The sequence below is a fragment of the Vanessa atalanta genome, chromosome 24 (genome assembly GCF_905147765.1).
Source record: "Vanessa atalanta chromosome 24, ilVanAtal1.2, whole genome shotgun sequence".
Lineage (NCBI taxonomy): Eukaryota > Metazoa > Arthropoda > Insecta > Lepidoptera > Nymphalidae > Vanessa > Vanessa atalanta.
The window spans coordinates 5,844,076-5,866,265 of NC_061894.1; the positions used below are offsets into that span (position 1 = coordinate 5,844,076).

Genomic DNA, 22,190 nt, shown 5'->3' on the forward strand with positions numbered 1-22,190 from the left:
TCGCACAATTCTAGTTTCCATTGAAAATGGCCGCTGTCAATGAAATCTTTATTCCGGCAGATCGTAATTTATGTACTTTATCTAGAATCAAGATAACTGGTCATTATTTAGTTTGAAATATGGCGTTATAAAACAATTTTATTTGTTTTGTTAATACAAGTTATTATTTAACTGCACTTGTTGTATGTGTGGGTCGATTTGCAATTAAATTTGGACAATACATCTATGATAGTATACAAAATATTGTACATATTCTTTAGTATGTGAATAATAGGTTATTAGATAAAAATAATGTACTAATTACAATATTAAATTCAAGCGAACTAGATAATCTTGGGTTAAATATTATAAAATTTACTATTAAACAATGTATTAGAAACATTTTCATGAAACAACAATTAATTTAACTCTTCTATTACGAGCCTATTAGGAACCGACTGTATGTATGCTCTATTTTCTCATACTAAGTATAAAAAGTTTGTTTTAAACATCAAACGGCGTTTGTATTATATGTGTAGTGAGAATATTTTGTGCTAATTTATTAACCGTTGACAAGAAAATATGATATAGAGATGTACAACATCCATATATTAAAAAAAAACTTTAATTAAATTCTGTGTGACCGGTGATTGATACACTATATATATTTGATATCAATTGAAATATATTATGTAACATTTATTGTGTTACCAGATAAAAAAATATTGTAAACTCCTTCGTAAGCAATAAGGCAACACTGAGGGAAACATTTAACTTTTTAAAAATGTATTCTGTGTTTGTTATTGTTCTATAAATAATGATTAATAAATTTAGATATAAATAGTAAGATAGCCTAAAATACAAATTTTATTTGTGTTGCAGTAATTTATTACTAGTTTATAGTAATATAATCTTTACTAATTTATATGGCTACTTCCGTTATCCTAGTAATTATTGTGATATTTACTAGCTGCTCGTTTCATTTTCATCTGGGTAAAGCAAAAGAAATATTTATTTTCCAATTTATTTCATCGAAATCGATCTGACCGTTTAATAATCAAGCTTAATGTATAAATGTATATTATAAAGACATTTTTGTTGAATCTTAGGAGGTTGTAGCAACTCTATGTCATACCTTCACGGCAATTCTAGTAAATTAGCTCGATCTATTCTCTGGACATCACTCACAGCGCCCGAGTTTCTCTGCACGTATGACTCTTCGTCTACTATCGTGTGACGCGGCGCTCTGGGGGTGTCCCCTATTATATTTTATTAACTGACTTGCCTTACTTTGTTAAACTGTATTGTTGGTTGTTTTAATAAATAAAAAACGTATATTTAATCAATATAACTGTTTTATTTTTTACTTATTATTAAACATTTTATAGTACAAAACAATTGTTTCATTAGTACTAAAACATTTCCTTAAATAATTGTCTATGTTCAAATAGGGCGTGAGTTAGGTGCTAGTTTAGTTCTTACAACAATCAGTGTTCTTAAAGTCATTTCTTAATCATAAGTGATAGCTCAAAGTCACAAACAATTGTTTTTTATATAAATATATTAATAACGATACGCGGCTCGCAGTGGAGTAAACTGCCAGAAATAGTCACGTAAGCAAAAAGGGTTAATACACCCCTCCCCTCCTGGCATCTCTCTTTCTCTTTCATTTGTATACGTTATTATTTTAACGTCTTTTTTTATTATTTATTTAATTCACACGGGATTTTAATAAAACAAATTTCATTGTCACTTATTTTCGTGTTCACCTCTCGCGTTTTTATAGGTATATATTATATAAATACATTCATGTTGACTTGTGACTTATTTTGTAATTATTTGCTAATTGCAAAGAGATTTTCTATATAACATGATTCGTGGCTTCAATGAAACTCCTAGCAGCAGCGGTCGCATTCAACAAACATGGCTGCGAGAATCCAGATGACGCCACGGCGTTCGACCAGCTTGTATACGTCGCGACTATTGTTGCCGCGATACCCATTAGCATCACAATTACGGCTAATAATACGTCGTACCATTTAACTGCGTAATCATTCATGTCAATATCGGCCTTCATATCGACGTATTCATTCATAAAAGTTCTATATTTTGTTTGAACTCTGTGCACTAAAAGCGGGTACTTCACATGATCGTTACCGTTTTGATTACCGTTCCCGCCATTTTGATTGTCGTTCCCGCCATTATTGACATGGCTGTCACTAAACCTTACGCTCTTTTTCTTTGGATTATGAGACATAGCGCTAGCTTTAATTTGATATCTTTTATAGCAGAGTCTTAGGAAAAATAATGGCGGGAATATAAACATTAATGGTCCAGTTAATGTCGATCCAACTAGACTCATGACGAGGTCGAATCTTGGCACAGATTCTCCGAGAAAAACTGCGAATGCGACGATTCCTGAGCGGAGAAGGCAACGTTTTACGCCGAATTCTAAAAAAAAATAACTATATGTTATTAATTAGTACCACCTAAAATTATATCCATGAAAAAAGTTGCGAATACTGACTCCAAGCTTTTTATAGCTATATTTAAATGGTGTGTATAGAAATAACGAAAATCTTACCTCTGGGTATCTTGAGCAAGTCTTCAATATGAAGGAAAAGGGCGGAGTTACTGACGGCGCTCGAGAAACAAAGTTGTAATGTGACCAGCAGGGCCAAGATGTATAATATGAAGGATGGCGGTATGCCTGGTAAAAAAATGTAATATTTTAGGTACAGGGTATTCGTTGAGTGCATTCCAATTGTACGAGAAAAATGGTACCTATGTGTAGCGGTGATAGTATGAGGTGAGGTGAGTTGTAGCCGAAGTGAAGGAGTGTTGCGGTGAGGTGAGGTGAGGTATGGAGACTAGAGGAGCAAGGTTTTGACGGTTGTCAAAATATATTTGCAATATGAGTATGTATGAGGTGACAGTTGCTTCAGAAAAAAATATAAGAGAAATAGAATAATTACTAATTTAATTTGTATTGCATTATTAGCAGTAAAGACTTTTTGTCATCTGCATTTTATTGGAGGTCATTACAATTTAAATAGTAGAGGGAAATGTTAGAAAAAAATCTTTGATGAGTACGTATAATATTTGTCAGTAAATCAGAAAGCTATGTTAGAGTAGGCAACAATACAGAAAATACTAAGTAACTCTAATTTTTAGTATTTTTTTATGTGAGTTAGGTTGGCAGAGCAACACCTTATTATGTACCACTGGCCATAGACCAGCGCTCTACGAAATATTAACCATGCCTTACTTCGCCAATGCGCCATCAACCTTGCAAGCTAAGACGTTATGTTCCTTGTGCCTGTAGTTACTGACTGACTGACTGACACTGACTCATCACATCATATTTCTCAAAGTAGCGAATAATAGATTTATTTCATTGTGTCTTTTTGTTTTCACTAACAAGATCGGATACCGATTTTCATATTTTGTCACTCCTACCTTCAACACAAGCTCTTAATAGAGGGGAAAATAGGAAAATTTGCAATTCTTTCCAAAAAATAAGTGAATTAGTATTCATTTTAAAAATAATGACGGGAAAAATCCTCTCGTGATAAAAACTCTATCAAATTAACATAACATCCATTGATTCGTACTGATGGTCTGATGTTCTTTAAATAAGGTAAGTATTTTAAGCTTCCTCTAATAGGTAAGTTCATACCTTACTCTTTCATTTAAGGAGGTAGAACCGACTAAACATTACCTTGCAGTATATTACTCTCGATATTGTTTCCGTATCTATTCGCAGCCACCAACGAGGTGATGGTGAACAGGAGACCGGTGATGGTGAACGCGCCGAGAACTGCCGAGTTGATCTTCCGACTGTCCTTCATGTCCACTTGAAGGGTAAGCAACATCGGATGGATATCGAACTGATGGTAACACACAGATGACATTTTAAGGCAAAGTATAAAAAAAAATTCAGAATATCCTTAGAAATCTTCAGGGAAGAAGTTTACCCAGCCGTAGGTCATTTACAGGCTTTTACTTTTACCACATTACAGGAATGGAGGATTTTTGGAAACAGTGGAACATTTATCGACTGTTAGTATTTAGTCATCTACATATGTGTATTAATTAAGAAAAGCTAGAGCCTCAATGGTTGATATTATTTTTCTATTTATTTCAGTCTAATTGTAAATCAATTTTGCATCGAGACATGGTTACTGGAAAACCCCCAAGGCACCAACTAGCCAGCCAAATACGATAGAAATCACCAATGATCAAGTCATTCCCCAACCATGGAATCTAATCTAAATCTAAGTAATTACGTATTATGTCCTGTAACTCAGTCGTTTTTAAATAATGACGATACATGACTAGATTTAGGGAAGGGCATCCGGGGCCTCCACATGAGAGGATACACTAATAGAAATATCTAAAACAAAAAAAACATCCCAATTCTAACGAGGAAGCCCATTTAATCTTAAAACATTTAATTTAAATATAAAACCCTAAGAATTATGCGTTTTAATTATTCTAATAGCCAATTGAAAAATTCTACTCTATTAGGGATCCCTTGTTGCCCAGGGCCTCTGGACATTTAAATCCAGCCCTGTATGTAAGTATAATGAGGAGTTATGCTTATACACACCTGAAAAGCAATGATCCCATAAGCGACGAGGAAGTCCCGCGGGCTGGGCTCGTACTGCAGCACGTCGCCCGACGGCGGCGGCGACGTTTCGTCGAGGTAGATGCACACCCACGTGGACACCGCCACCGTCGTCACGATGCACACCGACGACAGCGCTACGGGCCTGCCGATCGGTAGCCACGCAATTGTCAATGCAAAGATGCAAAGTTGGTCTAGTCTACTAGTTTTCCGTTTACTAGGGTTGGCCGTTAGGGGTTAGGTATAAAAAAGTAATCTATGTCCTTCCTTGGGGTTCAAGCTTGCTTCGTAATAAATTTCATGAAATTTGTTTCTTTGATTTGACCGTTCTTTCGAATTTATAATATATGGTAAAAATAATAATATATGGTGACATTGCTTCCAGAATAGGCTATCTAAGACAATTTATGTGTTTTTTTTCTCATCGAATCATAATGTCATAATATAATGTAAAATACAAAAATAGTATAGACTTATGTATATACCTATATAAGCTAACTAATCAGTTATAACTTACTTCATGTCTTTCGGCGAGCCCAGCCACATGACAGGACAGAGCAAAAGACCAATTACTATCATCCATATGCAATAGGACACCCCCACCGCCCCATCGGTGATCTTCCACCAAAACAACTGCATACTTTGAGATGCTGTGGATAAAATGTCATCTTATATATTTCTATAAGCGAGTTGTGTTACATTAAAAGCATATCAGTAGAGCTAATTACAATTCTTATCATCATTACATTCAGAGTCATTATAAACGGTGTTGTCTTCGGGATCTATTGTAATAATGGGCGCTCCACAGGACACGATTGTAGGTCGCTTTTTATTCCTCATTTATATTAATGATTTTCGCTATTTTCCGATTAATTTTCATTTTATAATTTAGATACAAAATTAGTTAAAGAAGAAAAGTTCACAGACATAAGGAATCTCACAATAAAGTTATACGAACGTGGAATAGTGTAATTTATAATTATAACGTACATATAACAAAACATCAATCAAAGGAGCGTATTACTGTAAATCGAATTTCAACAATTCTCCAGTGAGATACAATAGTTTGTCTTTCAGAATACCAGTGCTGTGATTGTTAAGTATAACCTTTGGTAGACTGATTACTAAATTAGTGGGAACCTATTCGCTTTAAATCGTTTTTCCCATACACTTTGATTTAATTTGTTCTACTAACCGAATATAAAATTTGGTATCCCAGCACCGAATACCGTCGCATCTATGAGAAACGTCACGAGCCTTTTCGTTTTCGTGCCGAAAGCCAACTCGGCCACCGCTGCGTAAGGAAACCTGAAATATGAATCATTTTACTTGAGTTACTAATAAATTGTTATTTTCTTTCAAGAATGATATTTTCACATGTTTTCCATTAATGGGTTAGCACAAAATAAATTATAAAAAGGTACCATTATTAAGTTATTGGTTCTTGGGATCTTTCTCTAACATAGCTTTCTGGCGTACAAATATTATATATATACTATCTTTTTTAGGTTTAGATACATAAAAACAATTTTACTATTTTTTACAAATATGATATGATATATTCCTGACAGAATATTCCTCGGCAGAACTTAATAGATAAACGAGAATATAAGCAACGTTTTTAACATCCTTCGACAAGCTCCTATTCATAAATGTACGATAATATTATTTTTTTAAAAATATTAATATGTATATTTTCTTATTCTGCTATCTCTCCAGGCCAAAAGAATCTTTTTTGGGGGAGGCGTTATCGCCTGGATACGTCTTCCATCCAGGTGAATATTGTGCTTTAGACGGGGCTGCATCTTTCATTTTGGCTACGATTATTCTCATCTACTTTAACACTAAGATAAAATCGTCGACATAATAATTATAATAATATCACCTGCTTTTCTCCCTTATATCCGGTGATATTTCATGTGCCAGCAGCCAGCTCCTCCCCAGCAGCACAGCTGTGTAGAGTTGCAACGAGAACACCGCTACCACGAGTGGTATTCCGTATACACCTGGAAATGTGTTGTTAAAATGTGTTGTTGTCGTTTTCAATAAAATCTATGTGCTTGATTAGTTATTGAGAGACAAGACCAAAATTTGTTCCGTTAGTACAAGTTACCTGTTAACCCGACCAGGGTGTCACAGATATCTTTAAAAAAGATAATCTTTACTATTATTTGGTTTTGAAGAGGCACTGGTTTTGAAAGCCATACCGTATAACGATTTCATATCGTACGGGCAACGGGCATCTTGTCTTTTAATTTGGTTATATTTTTATATAAGATTTATAAAAAAAAAGATTGTCATTTTTTGAAGTTTCCAAGTATCTAAAACATAATTTAACGTTTGCAAAAACTCCTGGTTCTCTTAAGTTAGGAGTAAAACTAATGATCAGTTATACCACAGACTTTAGTCTCTAGAGCCGCGAAAACGTTGCCTGCATTCTTCTACACCTGGCTTCCCAAAGTTTATATCATCAATATAAAAAAAAGCGATTCTAAAACTCACCACAAGAAATAATACTCTTCGGCAAGGCCACAATAGGGAAGACACCGAAGAGGTCCACTATACACAGCGCAGTGAATAATGCACTCAGACCTCCAGTTGTTTCACCGGCTGTGTAGCGATCGTGGAACATCATAACCGTGGTTGGTTTGGTCGCTGAAGGTCCGGCTTCTCGATTGCGATTCATTTTGACCTGAAATACAATTAGTACGTTCTTGAAAAAATGTATTCTAAACCTTTGAATCATTTGTCGTGGCTGACTATTTAAAGACGCACAGTCGTCATTGGCGTTATTCTGGAATGTAAAAATTTTGGAAAATAGGTTTATTATGCAACTCAAACATCCAGTATAATAGGATTTTTTGTTTTTGTTCTTGGAAATTGACACATGTGAATTTGAAAACTCATTTACTGATACTGACTTGGAACGGACAGCTAGCTTACTTAACTAACTAATCTAAACTACTTAACTAAAATTGGTAATCTTTTTTGGACGGAATAATGAGCCAATTGATGTTAAGTGGTGAACTGAGATGTTACGTCAATTGCGCCTGTTACAAGGGCTCACTCATCCTTCTGAACACAACTATACTAAGTAATGCTACTTCGCGGTAGAATGTGTGATGAGTGGGTGCTACCTTCCCAGTGAGCCTCGAACCCAAGAAGATCCTACACAGATTTAATGTTATCAATCTATACTAACATTATAAATGCGAAAGTAACTCTGTCTGTTACATATTTACGAACAAACTGATTTATGTAAAGGAAATTTGGTATGGAGGTAGCTTGAAACTTGAGCCGAGGTGGCCCAGTGGTTAGAACGCGTGCATCTCGACATCGGTTTGAACAACTCTGTTTGAACCCCTAATCATCGGATTACGGGTTCAAACAGAGTCAAGCACCATTTTCATTAGCTTAATTTGCGTTAATAATTCATCTCGAGCTCGGTGGTAAAAGATTATTAAATCATGAGGAAACCTACAACGAAACAACGAAAATCTGCCACATGTGTATCGACCACATGTGTATCCATCAATGCGGGTTACATTTGAGCAGCGTGCTGGAATATGCTCCAAACCCTCTTCTCAAAAGGAGAAGAAGCCTTAGCCCAGCAGTGGGAAATTTACAGGCTGTTGATGTTTATGTTGTTGTTGTATAGCTCGAGTCCCAGGGAAGGAAATAGGTTACTTTTTTTTGGTGGTGGACACAGTTGACATGGGAGTAACAGTTTGTGGTATCGGTAGTTTAATAAATTTCGAGGGAGTAAAACCTCATAATCAGTCAAAATTTATGATCCTGACATATAATTATATGAGCGTTTGTATGTCACTGAAGTCCTAAGCGTAATTCAAATGAACGGTTTTGCGATCAGGGTCCAGTATTTATAAAAAAAAACTTATTTCACTGATACGAAGTCGGGACGGGCAACTAGTATTAGTAAATAAACTACCTTTTGACAGAGCTTTGCACCAGTGAGAAGCCCAACAAAATAAAGAAGCTTAACAAGTAAAATACTGCGGATTAAGTTCATACAACCATAGCCCGGCAAATTAAAAAAAAAAACACGGTTAATGTCACTTTTAATCAATTGTAAACTGTAAATTTTAAATCATTTTATGTTCATTTTATCAATTTATATAAAAATGAAACCCATATGGTGTACTTGTAAAATGTACTTACTGCCTGTCTGTTTGTTTGGCTGTTCGTCTTTCACGTGCAAACCATTGCACTGGATTTGATGAAATTCGGTATGAAGCCTTTACCTTCAAACCTCCTTTTTATAGTAATACCTGACAACCAACCCCTAAAACGCGAACGAAACCGCGGGCGACAACCACCTACTGATATTTCTTAAATTGAAAATGTTAAGGACGTAATTTAAATCAATCGCCCGCTAGCCGTACAATATGAAACTGAAGATAAAACAAAATGGCATTAAAAAATCTCAATAATTTGAAAAATATATTTAAATCAAACCAGTAATTTTGATTTAAATATTTTTACTACAAACTCGGCACGCGCGCGACTTCTAAAAATTTCTGGTTTTCCACCGAATTTTTTAAATATATTATATAACAAGCTATTTCTTTAGAGGCGCCGCGGAAAAAGCTGAAACGAACAAATGAGCCAATCATGGACCTTCAGAGGGCTTTATTAAAAGTATAACACCTATGCGTCCATTGGTCGTAGGAAGGCTGTCTCATTTTTTGGTCAGACGATCGAAATTACAATTCAACGGGGAAATACTGCTGGCATTCTTTCAACTATTCCGCGCGGTCGTGATTTGTACAGTAACTGTTTTTAATTATTTATTTTTTTGAATAACATTAAGGCTGTGACGTCAGTAGTTCTTCTGTGAATAAAGTTACGTCATTACATATAGTTTTGATTTTTTATATACTATTATACGTGTGTGTGTTATGTCTTCTAAGACATATTTAATAGTATGTTTTTTGCCTTCACCGGTGACATGGGGGCTGGTTCGTTTTCATCGGAATTCTGATTCAATGGGGAAATGCTGATCGAGTAATCTTGCAACAATGCACGCGTTCATGATTTGTGCAATAGCTTTTAATTGTTTTTCATTTTTAAATGCTTATTTAAGTTTTCAGTGTAAATTTAGCCCTATGTCGAATGCCCTTAAAGTAAATAACAAACCCCAATATAAAATACTAAAGACATGTCAAAGAAATAAAAATATATAAGTAATTGACATCGTCTTAGCACATTTAAATTTTAATCGAATACTTACTTAAGGGGCTACATAAAGACTGAAGTACATGTTTATAATTACAAGCTATGCAGTTACGCATGGGTATCTAATAGACGGCAATTCGTATCAACGAGTCTGATTAAGGTCATGTAAATTTGGCATATCTCAGAAGCATTGTACATCGTTTATTTATCGATATGGCCTTGACAAACGAGGAAGTTTTGTACGACAATGAACTTATTTGACAGAGCATTCTATCCTTTTTTGACTTCCGCGTAAGCAAGAGATAGCAACATTTTTTGTTTTTTTTTTTTTAAGAATTAATTAGACTTAGGTTCTTATTTGGTATACGTAAGACAACTAGTGCAGATTATATTTATGTAAAAGGAACTCACCAGTTGAATGTGTAAGTTAAAGAAAAAAAGTTGAACAAATCTAATTGATATTGCGTTCAGTCCAAACTGATAGGAAATTTGCCGAGCGACAAGCTATTTTTAAAATTGTATTCTGTATATTTTTATTTGAATAAATTCTACATTTAAATACATTAGTTTTTTAAAAGATAGGCTTTTGTGGTTTGTTATATTCCTTTATAACCAGCCATACTTTTTACTTAGTACAATATATGCGTTTTTTTTAATATAATGAGTCGAAAAATAGGGTAAAAAATAGCGCTTGGCGGATTGTAAAAGATATTGCGGTATTTTATCGTCGTCCTACTCTATCTTGACGGAGCACTCCTCGGGGCGCAAAGATGATTATCTTCAAGCTCCCGGCGTACGGTAGCGCAAAGCTGTTTTCAGATGCCCGTGAGACTCCTTCAATGTCCAAAGCCCCTTGGTCACACCTTATATTTTAAGCTTCGGATGTCGGGACTATGGGAGGACCTTTATCGTCTCCAGCAAGGCTGTCATCGTTTTTTTTTCATAACTATTATGGTGGACGAACAAATGTACCACCTAAAAATGAGTGGTCACCACTGCCCATGGTCATTACAACCGTGAGAAATTTTAACCATTCCTTACATCGACAAATTCCAACATCCAACCTTGGAAACTAAGATGTTACGTCTCTTATGGCTTTAGTTACTCATCCTTCAAACCGGAGCATTGCTGCGTTCCGGTTTGAAGGATGAGTACGTTTTATTAAAATATTTAATAAACAACAACATTAATATTATGTAAATCAACATATAGTAAATAAATTAGTGACCCACTGCCTAAATAACATAATTGTCCACTTATATAAATAAAAAGACCGCATTGAGCCCATTTTTTTTCAATGCTTAGGAAACGAGTTTAGAATCAAACCTGTTTGGCTTGTGCCATAATGATAATATTAAAAAATGAACGAAAATTTCCAATTGCCATTATTTATGTGATTGATAAACCTCTTATCTGTAATATAACATGGCGTAAAGATAGACTTACCTTGAATGTTATTTTTATATTGGAAAAGTAAACTTGGAAAAACTCACACTCAAAATATTATTTGGAAAAAAAAATATTATAATAAAAAAAAAATTACGGATAAATAATAATACTAGACACGATTTTATTATATTCTAAATTAGCAGCCCGTAAATGTCCCATTGCTGGGATAAAGGCCTCCTCTCCCTTTGAGGAGAAGGTTTGGAGCATATTCCACCACGCTGCTCCAATGCGGGTTGGCGGAATACACATGTGGCAGAATTTCGTTGAAATTAGACACATGCAGGTTTCCTCACGATGTTTTCCTTCACCGCCGAGCACGAGATGAATTATAAACACAAATTAAGCACATGAAATTTCAGTGGTGCCTGCCTGGGTTTGAACCCGAAATCATCGGTTAAGATGCACGCGTTCTAACCACTGGGCCATCTCGGCTCTTCTAAATATTTAAACATTCTAAATATATTTATAATATTTTTTTAAACATTCTAAATATGACAATAATTATATATATGTTAATATAATTATTACAATAAAAATATATATATAATAAATTTGTAGGTCTACAACTAGTCTACAGGAAAATCAGTGACGGTATATTTTACGTAATTTTATCTTACGTAGATCGCATTAACTATTTCTATGTTCAAAAATGAAAACAATTAATTACAGTACTTTAATTAATTTAATAAAGTATTAATTCTTATCGGAATAAATGTCCAATTTAAACGGTCTAGGATCTTAATAAATATTGACATTTAAAACTTTGTATTTCGAACCAGTTTTTTGAGAAATATTTTTTGATATTTAAATAAACGCGTGAGAAAATTTTATAAAATAAGGAACGATGCATTAGTACCGAACGAGCGAATAGATCGTTTTGCGAATTTCTCATAGGTCAAAAATACTATGAGATAAAATGTTACCTCTGCGAGACCCGGATGGGTAGTTCAAAATATTCTTAAACGAAATTGAACAGGGATATCTTCAGAAAATCTCGCTTCAAGTCCAAACAAGCACATTGCGTCTACATTACTGAGCTATCACGTGCGTAATTTGTGCTTACAGCGTGCTCGTACATACTATTCATTATACTGAAACATCAAAGTCAAATTAGCTTCTAAATTTTTGTTCAGCAGCAAAACTTCACTTCTAAGTATTTCTACGTATTCAGCTATAATACCACGCAGGCGCAGATTTCCTACGTGTCGAGTAGGTCCGGACCGCAAAATTTAAGCCAGTAGCTTGGTAAGTGGGTTTTAAGTAGTCGCGATGTCTGCGAATCCACACTTTAACGTTAAAAACTCAAATATCTGTCCGTAGCACTTAGCAATGATAAAGTATCGGCAATATTCCAGTCCTAGGGCTGCCAAGGTACCTAATCCCTGAAGCCACATGGAAAGAATATATATTAACAGACGATATGTCAGAATGCCACACCACACACACACGCACGCACAACTCCGGGTTGCTTTAGGGAATTAGTTTGAAAAACCCCAATTCGTTTTATCGGTTCGACCAAAGATTTAGACCAACTCCGGATTTGCAGCCGTATAAGTTATCCACTAGTCAAACGGGGTTGTCGAGAAGGTGTATTGTAAGTACATAAGTGTTAAGGGATCGTCAGACGAACGTTTTCTCAACGCTTTTTACTTATCTCATGAATTTTGCACGCGTGTGAGCGCTTTTTAAGCCTGGTGTTTATCGCAAATCGTTCGCTTTACATATGCAACATAGGTAAACTTACCTATAGCCCATTCCAAATTTATCTTTACATATATACCATTGGATCGGATAACAGCTCAGCTATATTGTGCTACTACTATTATGGTATAGGTGGCAAACCAGCAGGAGGCTCACATGATGGAAAGTTATTACCACCGCCCATGGACATCTGCAACACCGAGGTGCCTGCAAGTGCGTTGCCGACCTTCGTACCGAAAGAGCCTACTCAACGCTCTTTTCTTGAAAGTTCTCAAGTCGTATCGCTTCGGAAAAACCGCCGGCGAAAGCTGGTTCCAGAGAGTGGTCGAGCGAGACTGAAAATTCCGAAAAAAGGGCGAGTGTTTTTTAAAGCTGTAAGGCTGTCACCAACCATAGGAACTGTGAACAATATCATAGTCATGTCCCTTTTACGTATTCAGACTTTCAAACTCGAATACAACACTATTAAATATCGCTGTTCGTTGGTAGCATATGAGGGTGGTATCTACCCAGGCTTGCACAAATGCCTACCGCCTCCATATTAATAGGATGTCCGTATTAAGGTATTTGATTTGAACGCTCGTTTGAACAGCGCGGGATCATAGCGATGAAGGGAACTCCACATTGAGCAACGCTTATTTCATTTTCCATGTGAACGGACACTATCGTATCTCATTCACAAAGTACGTAATTCAATACAATGTACAGTAGTTAAAATATTATTTTACATTTACGAGGCGTTTGGCTGTGTGTATGAAATCAAATACAGGATCAGTGTCTCGCGTTATGACAACTGACATATATAATATAGTTATGTCAAGATAGTTATTATCGTCTTACAACTTAATATTGTAAGACTCAATTTGAATGTTAGTATCGTCGATATTACTTGAATTATTATTATCTGTGTATTACAGACGAGTAACTGTCAGTTTATATATTATATAATCATTATAATATTATCTTTTTAATCTGTCAACGTGAACATTGACAGATACTCATCATGGCGGGAAAATTGATTCTCAAAAACTGATTATTTCATTATATTATAATTATATTGTGTACAGTGGCGTAGCTATCGTAGGGCCATGTGGTGCAGTGCACCAGGGCCCCGGAGCTCAGGGGGGGCCTCTAACCTAAGCTTTGAATAGAGATGACATATGGATTTAGCCTAAACTAAATGACAAGAAATAAAAATGATTTTAAAATCCAGTGTAAATAAAAACAATAACAAAAAATAATTTAATATAAAACCAAGAGGAAGAGAGGGAAGTCGCCTGGATTACGCTTTTTCCTTAATGCATGGTTTAGACGCGGTCAGTGACTGGATCCAGTGATTCGGTATTTCGGACCCAGTAACAGACTACATGTAGACAGGATCGGACAGTAACTCAGTTGTAAGACAAGGTACATGGACACTCTAGAACAAACTGGCAGCAATTGCGAAATCGTCCACACAACGCCTGGACTGGACATAACTCGCACTGGACTGACTTACTGGCCCCGAAAATAGAACGGGTGGCTAGTTACTGGACTGACTTGTGAGCGCGAAGTCAGCGTTGGACTGGACTTGAAACTAAGTATCTACACGAGTCCAGTAGCAAGTCAGCGCTGGACTGGCTTACTGAAGTGCCTAGATACTGACCCCCTATAAACCAGGCTTAAAAGTGTCGATTTATACCGAATCAATATTGCGAACCGCGTAAAAGAACTTCGTTCGAAAAATGTTCTTTTACAGTAAATTATTCGAATGAATACTTTAAAAGATATCAACGAAACCAAATTATTTGCTACAATAAAATTCGTCCCCTGTATTCGTCGGAACGAAATTTTCACCTTGGCAGTTGAAGTTACTTCAAATTTTAATCCATACGCCCTGTATAAATTCTGATCTAATTTCTCAACAAAATTAAGATCATGACAATACTTTGAAATCAATAAACGTTATAAAATAAATACTAGCTGTTGTAAAAATTACGAACTTTCATACAAACTTTCAACTCCTATTTCACCCCCTTAGGGATAGAATTTGACAAATTCCTTCCTTAGTGGGTGTCTACTCAATAAGGCGAACCTACACCAAATTTCATAGCCTTAACTTTAATAGTTTTCACTCGGCGATGACGAATCAATCAGTCAGGAAATGTATTTTATATAAATAGATTATAATAGTATATTCTTGCTAAATGTATTTCTCATTCTTGAATCATAAATTGCACCTGAGCGAAGCCGGGGCAGGTTGTTAGTGCCTAAGATTATAGTATGCTAGTTGTCTCGATCGCTTTTTAGGTATTCAGCATAAAAAGTAACCATGACCTTCCTTGGAGCTCATACTTGCTTCACAACGAATTTCATCGAATTCGGTTAGTTGTTTGGTATTGAGAGAGCAACAAACGAACAGAGTTACTTTCGCATTTATAGTATTAGTAAGCACAAGATGTGCCCGCGACTTCGTGCGCTTTTGAATTTAATAAAAAAGCGTGACTTTATATTATTTTACATATAATTCTAAAATAAAAGTAGCCTAAGTTACTTCTTATTACATCAGCTATCTGCCAGTGAAAGTCCCGTCATCCAGCCGTTCCAGTGATTAGCCGGAACAAACAGACTGACAGACAGACACAAAAATTGTAAAAAATGTTATTTAAGTATATGTACCGTGTATACATACATATGCATTTAGTAAAACGCGGTTATTTTAATATTACAAACAGACACTCCAATTTTATTATATTTATATATATAGAATATGACGAGGTTCGGGTTTGCCATATTAATACAGTTCTATTTTTAAGAACAAATTTCGTATCTCACTTTGAAATGTTGGAAACCTTACTTTGGAGAGTGTAGCGTATACTACAGTATATGTCTTTTGTAAGTAAGTATTTTGATACGTGTATCTTATATATTAATAGCGTAAGCCGATTTTGTCCCGAGATGGCCCAGTGGTTAGATCGCGTGCTTCTTAACCGATGATTTCGGGTTCAAACCCAGGCAGGCACCACTGAATCTTCATGTACTTAATTTGTGTTTATAATTCATCTCGTGCTCGGCGGTGAAGGAAAACATCGTGAGGAAACCTCATGTGTCTAATTTTAACGAAATTCTGCCACATGTGTGTTCCATCAACCCGCATTGGACAAGCGTGGTAGAATATGCTCCAAACCTTCTCCTCAAAAGGGAGAGGAGGCCTTAGCCCACCAGTGGAAAATTTACAAGCTGCTAATGTAATGTATGTATGATTTTTGTCCCGAGTTGTGTGATAAAAAACCGGTTATAGTCTCATTTTGAAGAGCTCTATTTATTATTATTATTATTATTTATTATTGATTGCAATTTATTAAATTTTTATGATTTAACAAGGAATTAATTTTAGAAAAAAGTCACTGGCCACGTAGAAAGCGGCGCTATGGCTGTATAAAATATAACAAATGTAAATCGTGCGAACAGACGTCGTCAGTTTACAATGAAATTGCAAAAAAAAAAAACCTGTCATAGTTTTGGAACTTTGCAAAAAACTGTTAAGTAAACGAGAAGTTTCGCCTTAAAGGTAATAATTATAACGGTCAAAGTTGTATATCACTTCGTGGTACTATTTTGGGCTACGGTTAGTTTTGAATTTTGTATTTACGGATTAGCTGTACTGAGTACCTATAACTTTACTATACGTATATTTTTTATAGACAATTAATAAAGCTCTTATTCGTCTAATAATATAATTTATATTATAACATCATATGATTTTCTTTAGCATTTTTTAAACAGAATTAAAAATAGCTAATATTTGTTCGTGGAAAAATGACAAATGATAGCAGCATTTTCGGAACAAAACGTAATTTTATTAATTTCAACACAAGTCGATCGATTTTTACTTTCCAAGTTAACACTCCTAATCTAATTTAAGAGCATCAACCTCTATTAATCCGTAAAAGTATGTACTAGTTTTCGACCGCGGGTTTGCACACATTTCAGGGGTTGGTTGTCAGGTATTATTCAGACTATACCTTTGTTATTCTAACGTATTAGCTATATTACTGTAAAATTTCATTAAAATGCGTTTAGTAGTTTATTTGTAACGAACATTCATACATACAAACGTTCGCCTTTATAAAATTAGTAACGATTAGAAGTTTGTGTTCAGAAATAAATTTTATAATAATAATCACTTAAAAAATACTTCAAAATGTATTCAAAATATTTTATACGTACAAAAATCATTATGCAAAAAAACGTCTGGCGTATTTGAATATGTGTTTCGAAATTTTTATTATTTAGATCCAAACTAGTTATTAAATTGCGTCAAGTTTAATCGATTTTTATATCCGTCATTGCGAATTTATATACATTTTTGATTTGTTTTATATATTTAAAAAAAATATATATATTCTTCTTCTTGTATATGTATGTAAAAATATATATATATATATTCTTTCTTGATGGTTAGTCAAAGAGTAGCCCATTAAGGTACCACCAACTTATCACTTAATCTACCCTATCAGCACATCACATGACACATCACATGACAGCTCCATCTTAGGCTCAACAAGCGCCTAGGTGCAAGCAGTGTTCTCCGAACTCCACTTCCCCCTTAACGACCTTTAATTGACCTACTTGGCCTCACCAATAGTCCAAGACTTAATCATTGCCGGCGAGGCGTCCCATAATGCGCGATACTCAGCTATTTTACATCCTCCATCCTCCCCCCCATCCCCCTCCATCCTCGAGACGGGCCTGGAGAGTGGTCAATGCAATTACAGGCAGGGCAATATTTGTTACATCGTCAGTGTGTGTGTGTGTGTGTGTCTGTGAACATCCAGGTGACCGATTCATAAAAATGAAAATATTTTCCAAATACAAATTCTGAAGGCGTCGACTCTTTGGTTCACTTGTCATGGCCTGTTTTAGTTTTCACGTGAATTGTCAGAACACAAAAATAATTTCTCTGTTTCTATTTGTTAAAACTCAAAATTAAAGTAAAAGTAAAGACTGTAAATGGGCTCGTCTCTTTTTGAGGAGGAGATTTGGAGTTTATTCCACCACGCTGCTCCAGTGCTGGTTATACTTTTGGCAGATTTTCGTCCAACACATAACGTTTTCCTTTGGTGTTATTTTTTCACCGCAAAGCACGAGATAAGTTATAAAAACAAATTATTAAATTAAGCACATATAATTTTAAGCGGTGCTTCCTGTCCCGGTCCCTGGGTTTGAACCTGCAATCATCGGTCATGGTTCAAGAGTTCTACTGACCATCTCGGCTGTGTATTGTAATTATTGTCGTATTCATTTGATATAAATTATTGTATTTGTACTCGTAAACAAAAACAAAAGACTTAGAAACAAAAACAAAAATGTGAATTAAAAAAAAATTAGTAATATGTCCATCGTATCTGTAGATATGATGTTCGCACGCTCAATTCAAAATTGATATTATAAAAAAAGTTGTACCTTGTCTTTCGGAGGATAGGTTATTAATTATAATTTTTACAACAACATTTTATGAAAATATCTAAGTACTTAATAAGAATAAACTAAAAAAAACCATAATTACCTTTCCAAATTTAAACTAATAGTTAAATGTTACAGTCATATTCGGATTTATATCACTTTTCACAATACCACAGATATTATATCACAACACAAAAAAAGAATCATTGATTTTTATGATATTCGTTCGATATTTGAATTTTGCGTTAATTCGTTTAAAAACGATGTATACTGGAGTGAGTATTAATACCAACTCGCAACTCGCAAGCAAGCTTACCGCGACTGAACTTAGTTACAGAACGAGTGGACAGTCCGGCACGACTTCATTTCAAAAATGATTTTTTTCTTTTTTCGAATTCTTCCGATTCAGGTTTTCAATTCTTGTTATGCAATTTGTGTTTATTTCCATTGGATGGGATGCAATTATTATAAAATACTGTTAGTACTTCCGGTTTTAATCACCGGTAAACATTTTGATGAGTTCTTATTAGTAAATCAAAATGTACTATATTCTAGTAACCTATTACAAGAATATTAGATTCAACAAAAATAGCCGACAAGAAACTCATAAAAGGATCACCTTCCAAAATACATAATAAAATTTATAATTATTTTAAATTATTGTAATAGAATATTTATTATTAAAAAGTTACATGTGTAAAATATAGTTGACACAATTATGGTAACTTGGCGACCTGTTTCGAATAAATATTGACAAAAACAGCGCCAACATTACAATAACAGGACTTAAGTTGTCTTCGTCCCTTACGCCCCTTTTGCTTCTGTAATCACGAAAGCACGGAATTATTGTAGTTTTCCCGCCAATTTTAACACTTCAATAATCAGAAATACTATTTTTTTTTAATTGTTCCTTTTAAAATTAGGCCTAGGAATCGGTACCTACAACAGTAATGTATAAAGTCAAAATTTCACTTGTTTTAAACATTGTTTTGCACGTATACCATAGATTAGGATTTCCTGACGGGTTACTCTTAGTAGTAGCCAGAAGTATGAGAGTGGCAGTGTTTAAATTCCCGTGCCTCGGTAAACACGTAAAGCCTTTGGTCTTACGTCTGAACACTTCTGTAGGATTTGCTATCTGATTGGATTGTACAGTAAAGGAAAGTGCACTTGTGTTTGCAAACAAACTGTAATATGTCCTGTGTAGCTGCATAGTTTCCTGTGTAAACGACATAATAACCACAATAGCTCTGATTATCTTGAAGAACAGTTAAAAGCAAACTAAAATCAGATTTTTCCTAAATCCATTGATCGTGGAAACTTTTTCTCCTTAAAGTCAATTTAAAACGGTTTTAAACGAAAATATTACAAGATGTCTACAGACCGCGTAACAAAATTAAAATCTAAAATATTGAAACGAATCTGATATCAATAGGTACATTCGTTTTTTTATTACTTTACAACAGATTTGACAGTAGCTCTTTTAAAAACTGGTTATTTTAAAAACACATGTACGATAACCTTCGCTTAAACATAACGCCGATAAAAATGCTTACCCATGGTGTCAAACAAAAGCCCTATAATAATAAAAACAAATGTTTATTTTTATCTTTAATCGAGTTTGAAATCAGGATTGAAGTATACACAAGTATATATTAAGAATTAAAATCTAAAGAATTAACGGGATTTAATCATAAGGTTAAGGTTTTAATTAAAGGTCGAATTTGAATGATATTATTTGACGTTTGAGTGAAGCACTTTTGACGCAAAAAGGTTTTATGTTCACGTGTTCTAAAAAGCGCTTTATTTTTTTTAATTAACTAATATGCTGTAACAATTATGCTGCCCATTGTACAAAGTCATTTGGTACAGTAACCTAGCTATGTAATTTAATATCTCGGCTTAAACGAATATCCGATCGACGGACGATGACTATTTTAGGTCAGAATATATGTACATTCACATACTTACAGTGTAGGCTGAGGTGTTAGGTTTAATAACATACTTTAAAATCGGCTTAAAATAAATAGTCAAATGTTTCACGAACATGAGTGAAAATGAAAAGGTAAGTAAAAAAAATATGCCTTAGTGTGTTTTGTTCTGCCTAATAAGTACAATATTAATTTCCTATTTAACTCTATATTCTAAATATAGGTGCACATTATATTATAAGTATATATATATATATATATTACAATTTAAGTGTATTAGGTAGTTTTGTATGTTATAAACCTAGAAAGTTTGTCGAGATAATCTCAGGAACTTCTGACTTCTGAGACAAGGCATTCAACTGCATAATTTACTACATAGTCTTAACAAGTTCATACATACTGTTAACAGCTATAAATATGTCTGGAATTAAAAATAAAATCAAAGACTAATTACTTTTTATTCTAATGTGTACATAAAAGCATAACAATAAAAAATACATTTTAAGATTTGAACTTGAAAAAACTTTTACATAGTTCGCTATTTCGTTCGTATTACTAAAGCGATTTAAACTTATTGATTATAATTTTTTCATACCAATAAGCTTCTTGTCTTGATTATGTACTAATTTATATAATAAACTTGGTGCAAGCCCGTCCGAATTGGTACCACCCACTTAACAGATTTTCTACAGTAAAAACGGCAAAACTTAATACTTATTATTCTTATGTTCCGGTTTGAAGGGTGACTGAGTAACAGGCTCAAGGGATATAACATCTTGGCTCCCAAGGTTGGTGGCGCATTGGCAATCAAACGAATGGTTAATATTTCTTACAGCGCCAATGTCTACAACCACTGACCAGCAGGTTCGTCATTCTACCTACATGTATTCTATTAATAATAATAATGGAAATTAAAACAGAGGAAACGGCAAGCTCTGTGACAAATTGTACTGGTAGGTATTTAATTATTGTAATATGTAAACATCATAAAATAAGTATCATTAGTTAAAAGGTAGAAGATCCAAGAGGCACTGGTAGTTCACTGGTAGTAATATCCATTAAGAATCCTTCTTATCGATATCGGGTATGGCTGGTATTCCCATGAGTATCTCCCATGATTTGTGCAGGTTATATTTTGGTGCATAAGCGTGTGTACGCACACGCCTGTACATTTTAACTGCTGGACAACAGAACTGGAGGGAAATTACTTACGATCATTCTGAGGTGTACTTACGACATCCTAACTCCAAACTCTTTTCTGGATTCATAGATTATAAAACCAATTACTTTTTACTCTGTAACATCGACATGGCCCAGTAGAACACTTCTATTTTAACCGAAGCTCTTTTTTTGCTGAAAAAAATGCATTACGCGTTTCCTCCATGATGTGGGGCGGTATGTGGGGCTCGCCGGCGCTGAAGGTGCCGGAATACCCACTAAAAACCCAGCGGTACCCACTCCGTCTTTTCGGGAGAAATTACGGGATCGCTTGCGCATAGTAGCGTGACGTCCTGACGGTAGGCCCAACTCCTTAACCGAAGACCTGGGCGAGCATCAAAGAATTGTCATCTTTGAAATTTGATGTCGATATATGGTGGATTCAACACCGTGCAGTAATGTAGCACGTATTTGATAAAAAGCCCCACGCGTGAATTCTACTAATGCGCATTGGGGTAGCGTGGTGGAACTCCTAAACTTCTTAAACGACGAGGAGTCATCAATCTATGAGTGCAACATACACAGGCTGCTGCTTACATACTTTAATATTAGTCTGTAAACCATAATAGTAGATTTATCAACATTTAAACTTGACGTAGTTGACAAAACTATACGGAGTTTTTTTGTGACGAACTTGTGTT

The 22,190-nt window shown here is 34.8% G+C and overlaps 1 protein-coding gene across 4 annotated transcripts; it reads right to left on the bottom strand.

Annotated features, from left to right (window-relative positions):
* Positions 1–1,418: 1,418 nt before the first annotated feature.
* On the bottom strand, positions 1,419–21,492 carry LOC125073438 (amino acid transporter AVT1B-like). Of its 4 annotated transcripts, none has more exons than XM_047684265.1 (10): positions 21,488–21,492; positions 20,328–20,332; positions 7,112–7,264; positions 6,495–6,615; positions 5,805–5,917; positions 5,127–5,259; positions 4,592–4,754; positions 3,701–3,869; positions 2,564–2,689; positions 1,419–2,430 (listed from the first exon to the last, which is right to left on the bottom strand). In XM_047684265.1, exons 3-10 carry the CDS (start codon positions 7,242–7,244, stop codon positions 1,841–1,843), a joined length of 1,548 nt encoding a protein of 515 aa, XP_047540221.1. In that variant the 5' UTR covers positions 7,245–7,264; positions 20,328–20,332; positions 21,488–21,492; the 3' UTR covers positions 1,419–1,840. The 4 variants fall into 4 exon arrangements, with proteins under 4 accessions (XP_047540221.1, XP_047540218.1, XP_047540222.1 ...); XM_047684262.1 differs by lacking the exons at positions 20,328–20,332; positions 21,488–21,492 and adding exons at positions 8,789–8,837; positions 17,567–17,663 and having other exon boundaries at positions 7,112–7,301; XM_047684266.1 differs by lacking the exons at positions 20,328–20,332; positions 21,488–21,492 and adding exons at positions 8,789–8,837; positions 17,567–17,662 and having other exon boundaries at positions 5,127–5,139; positions 5,874–5,917; positions 7,112–7,301.
* Positions 21,493–22,190: the final 698 nt, after the last annotated feature.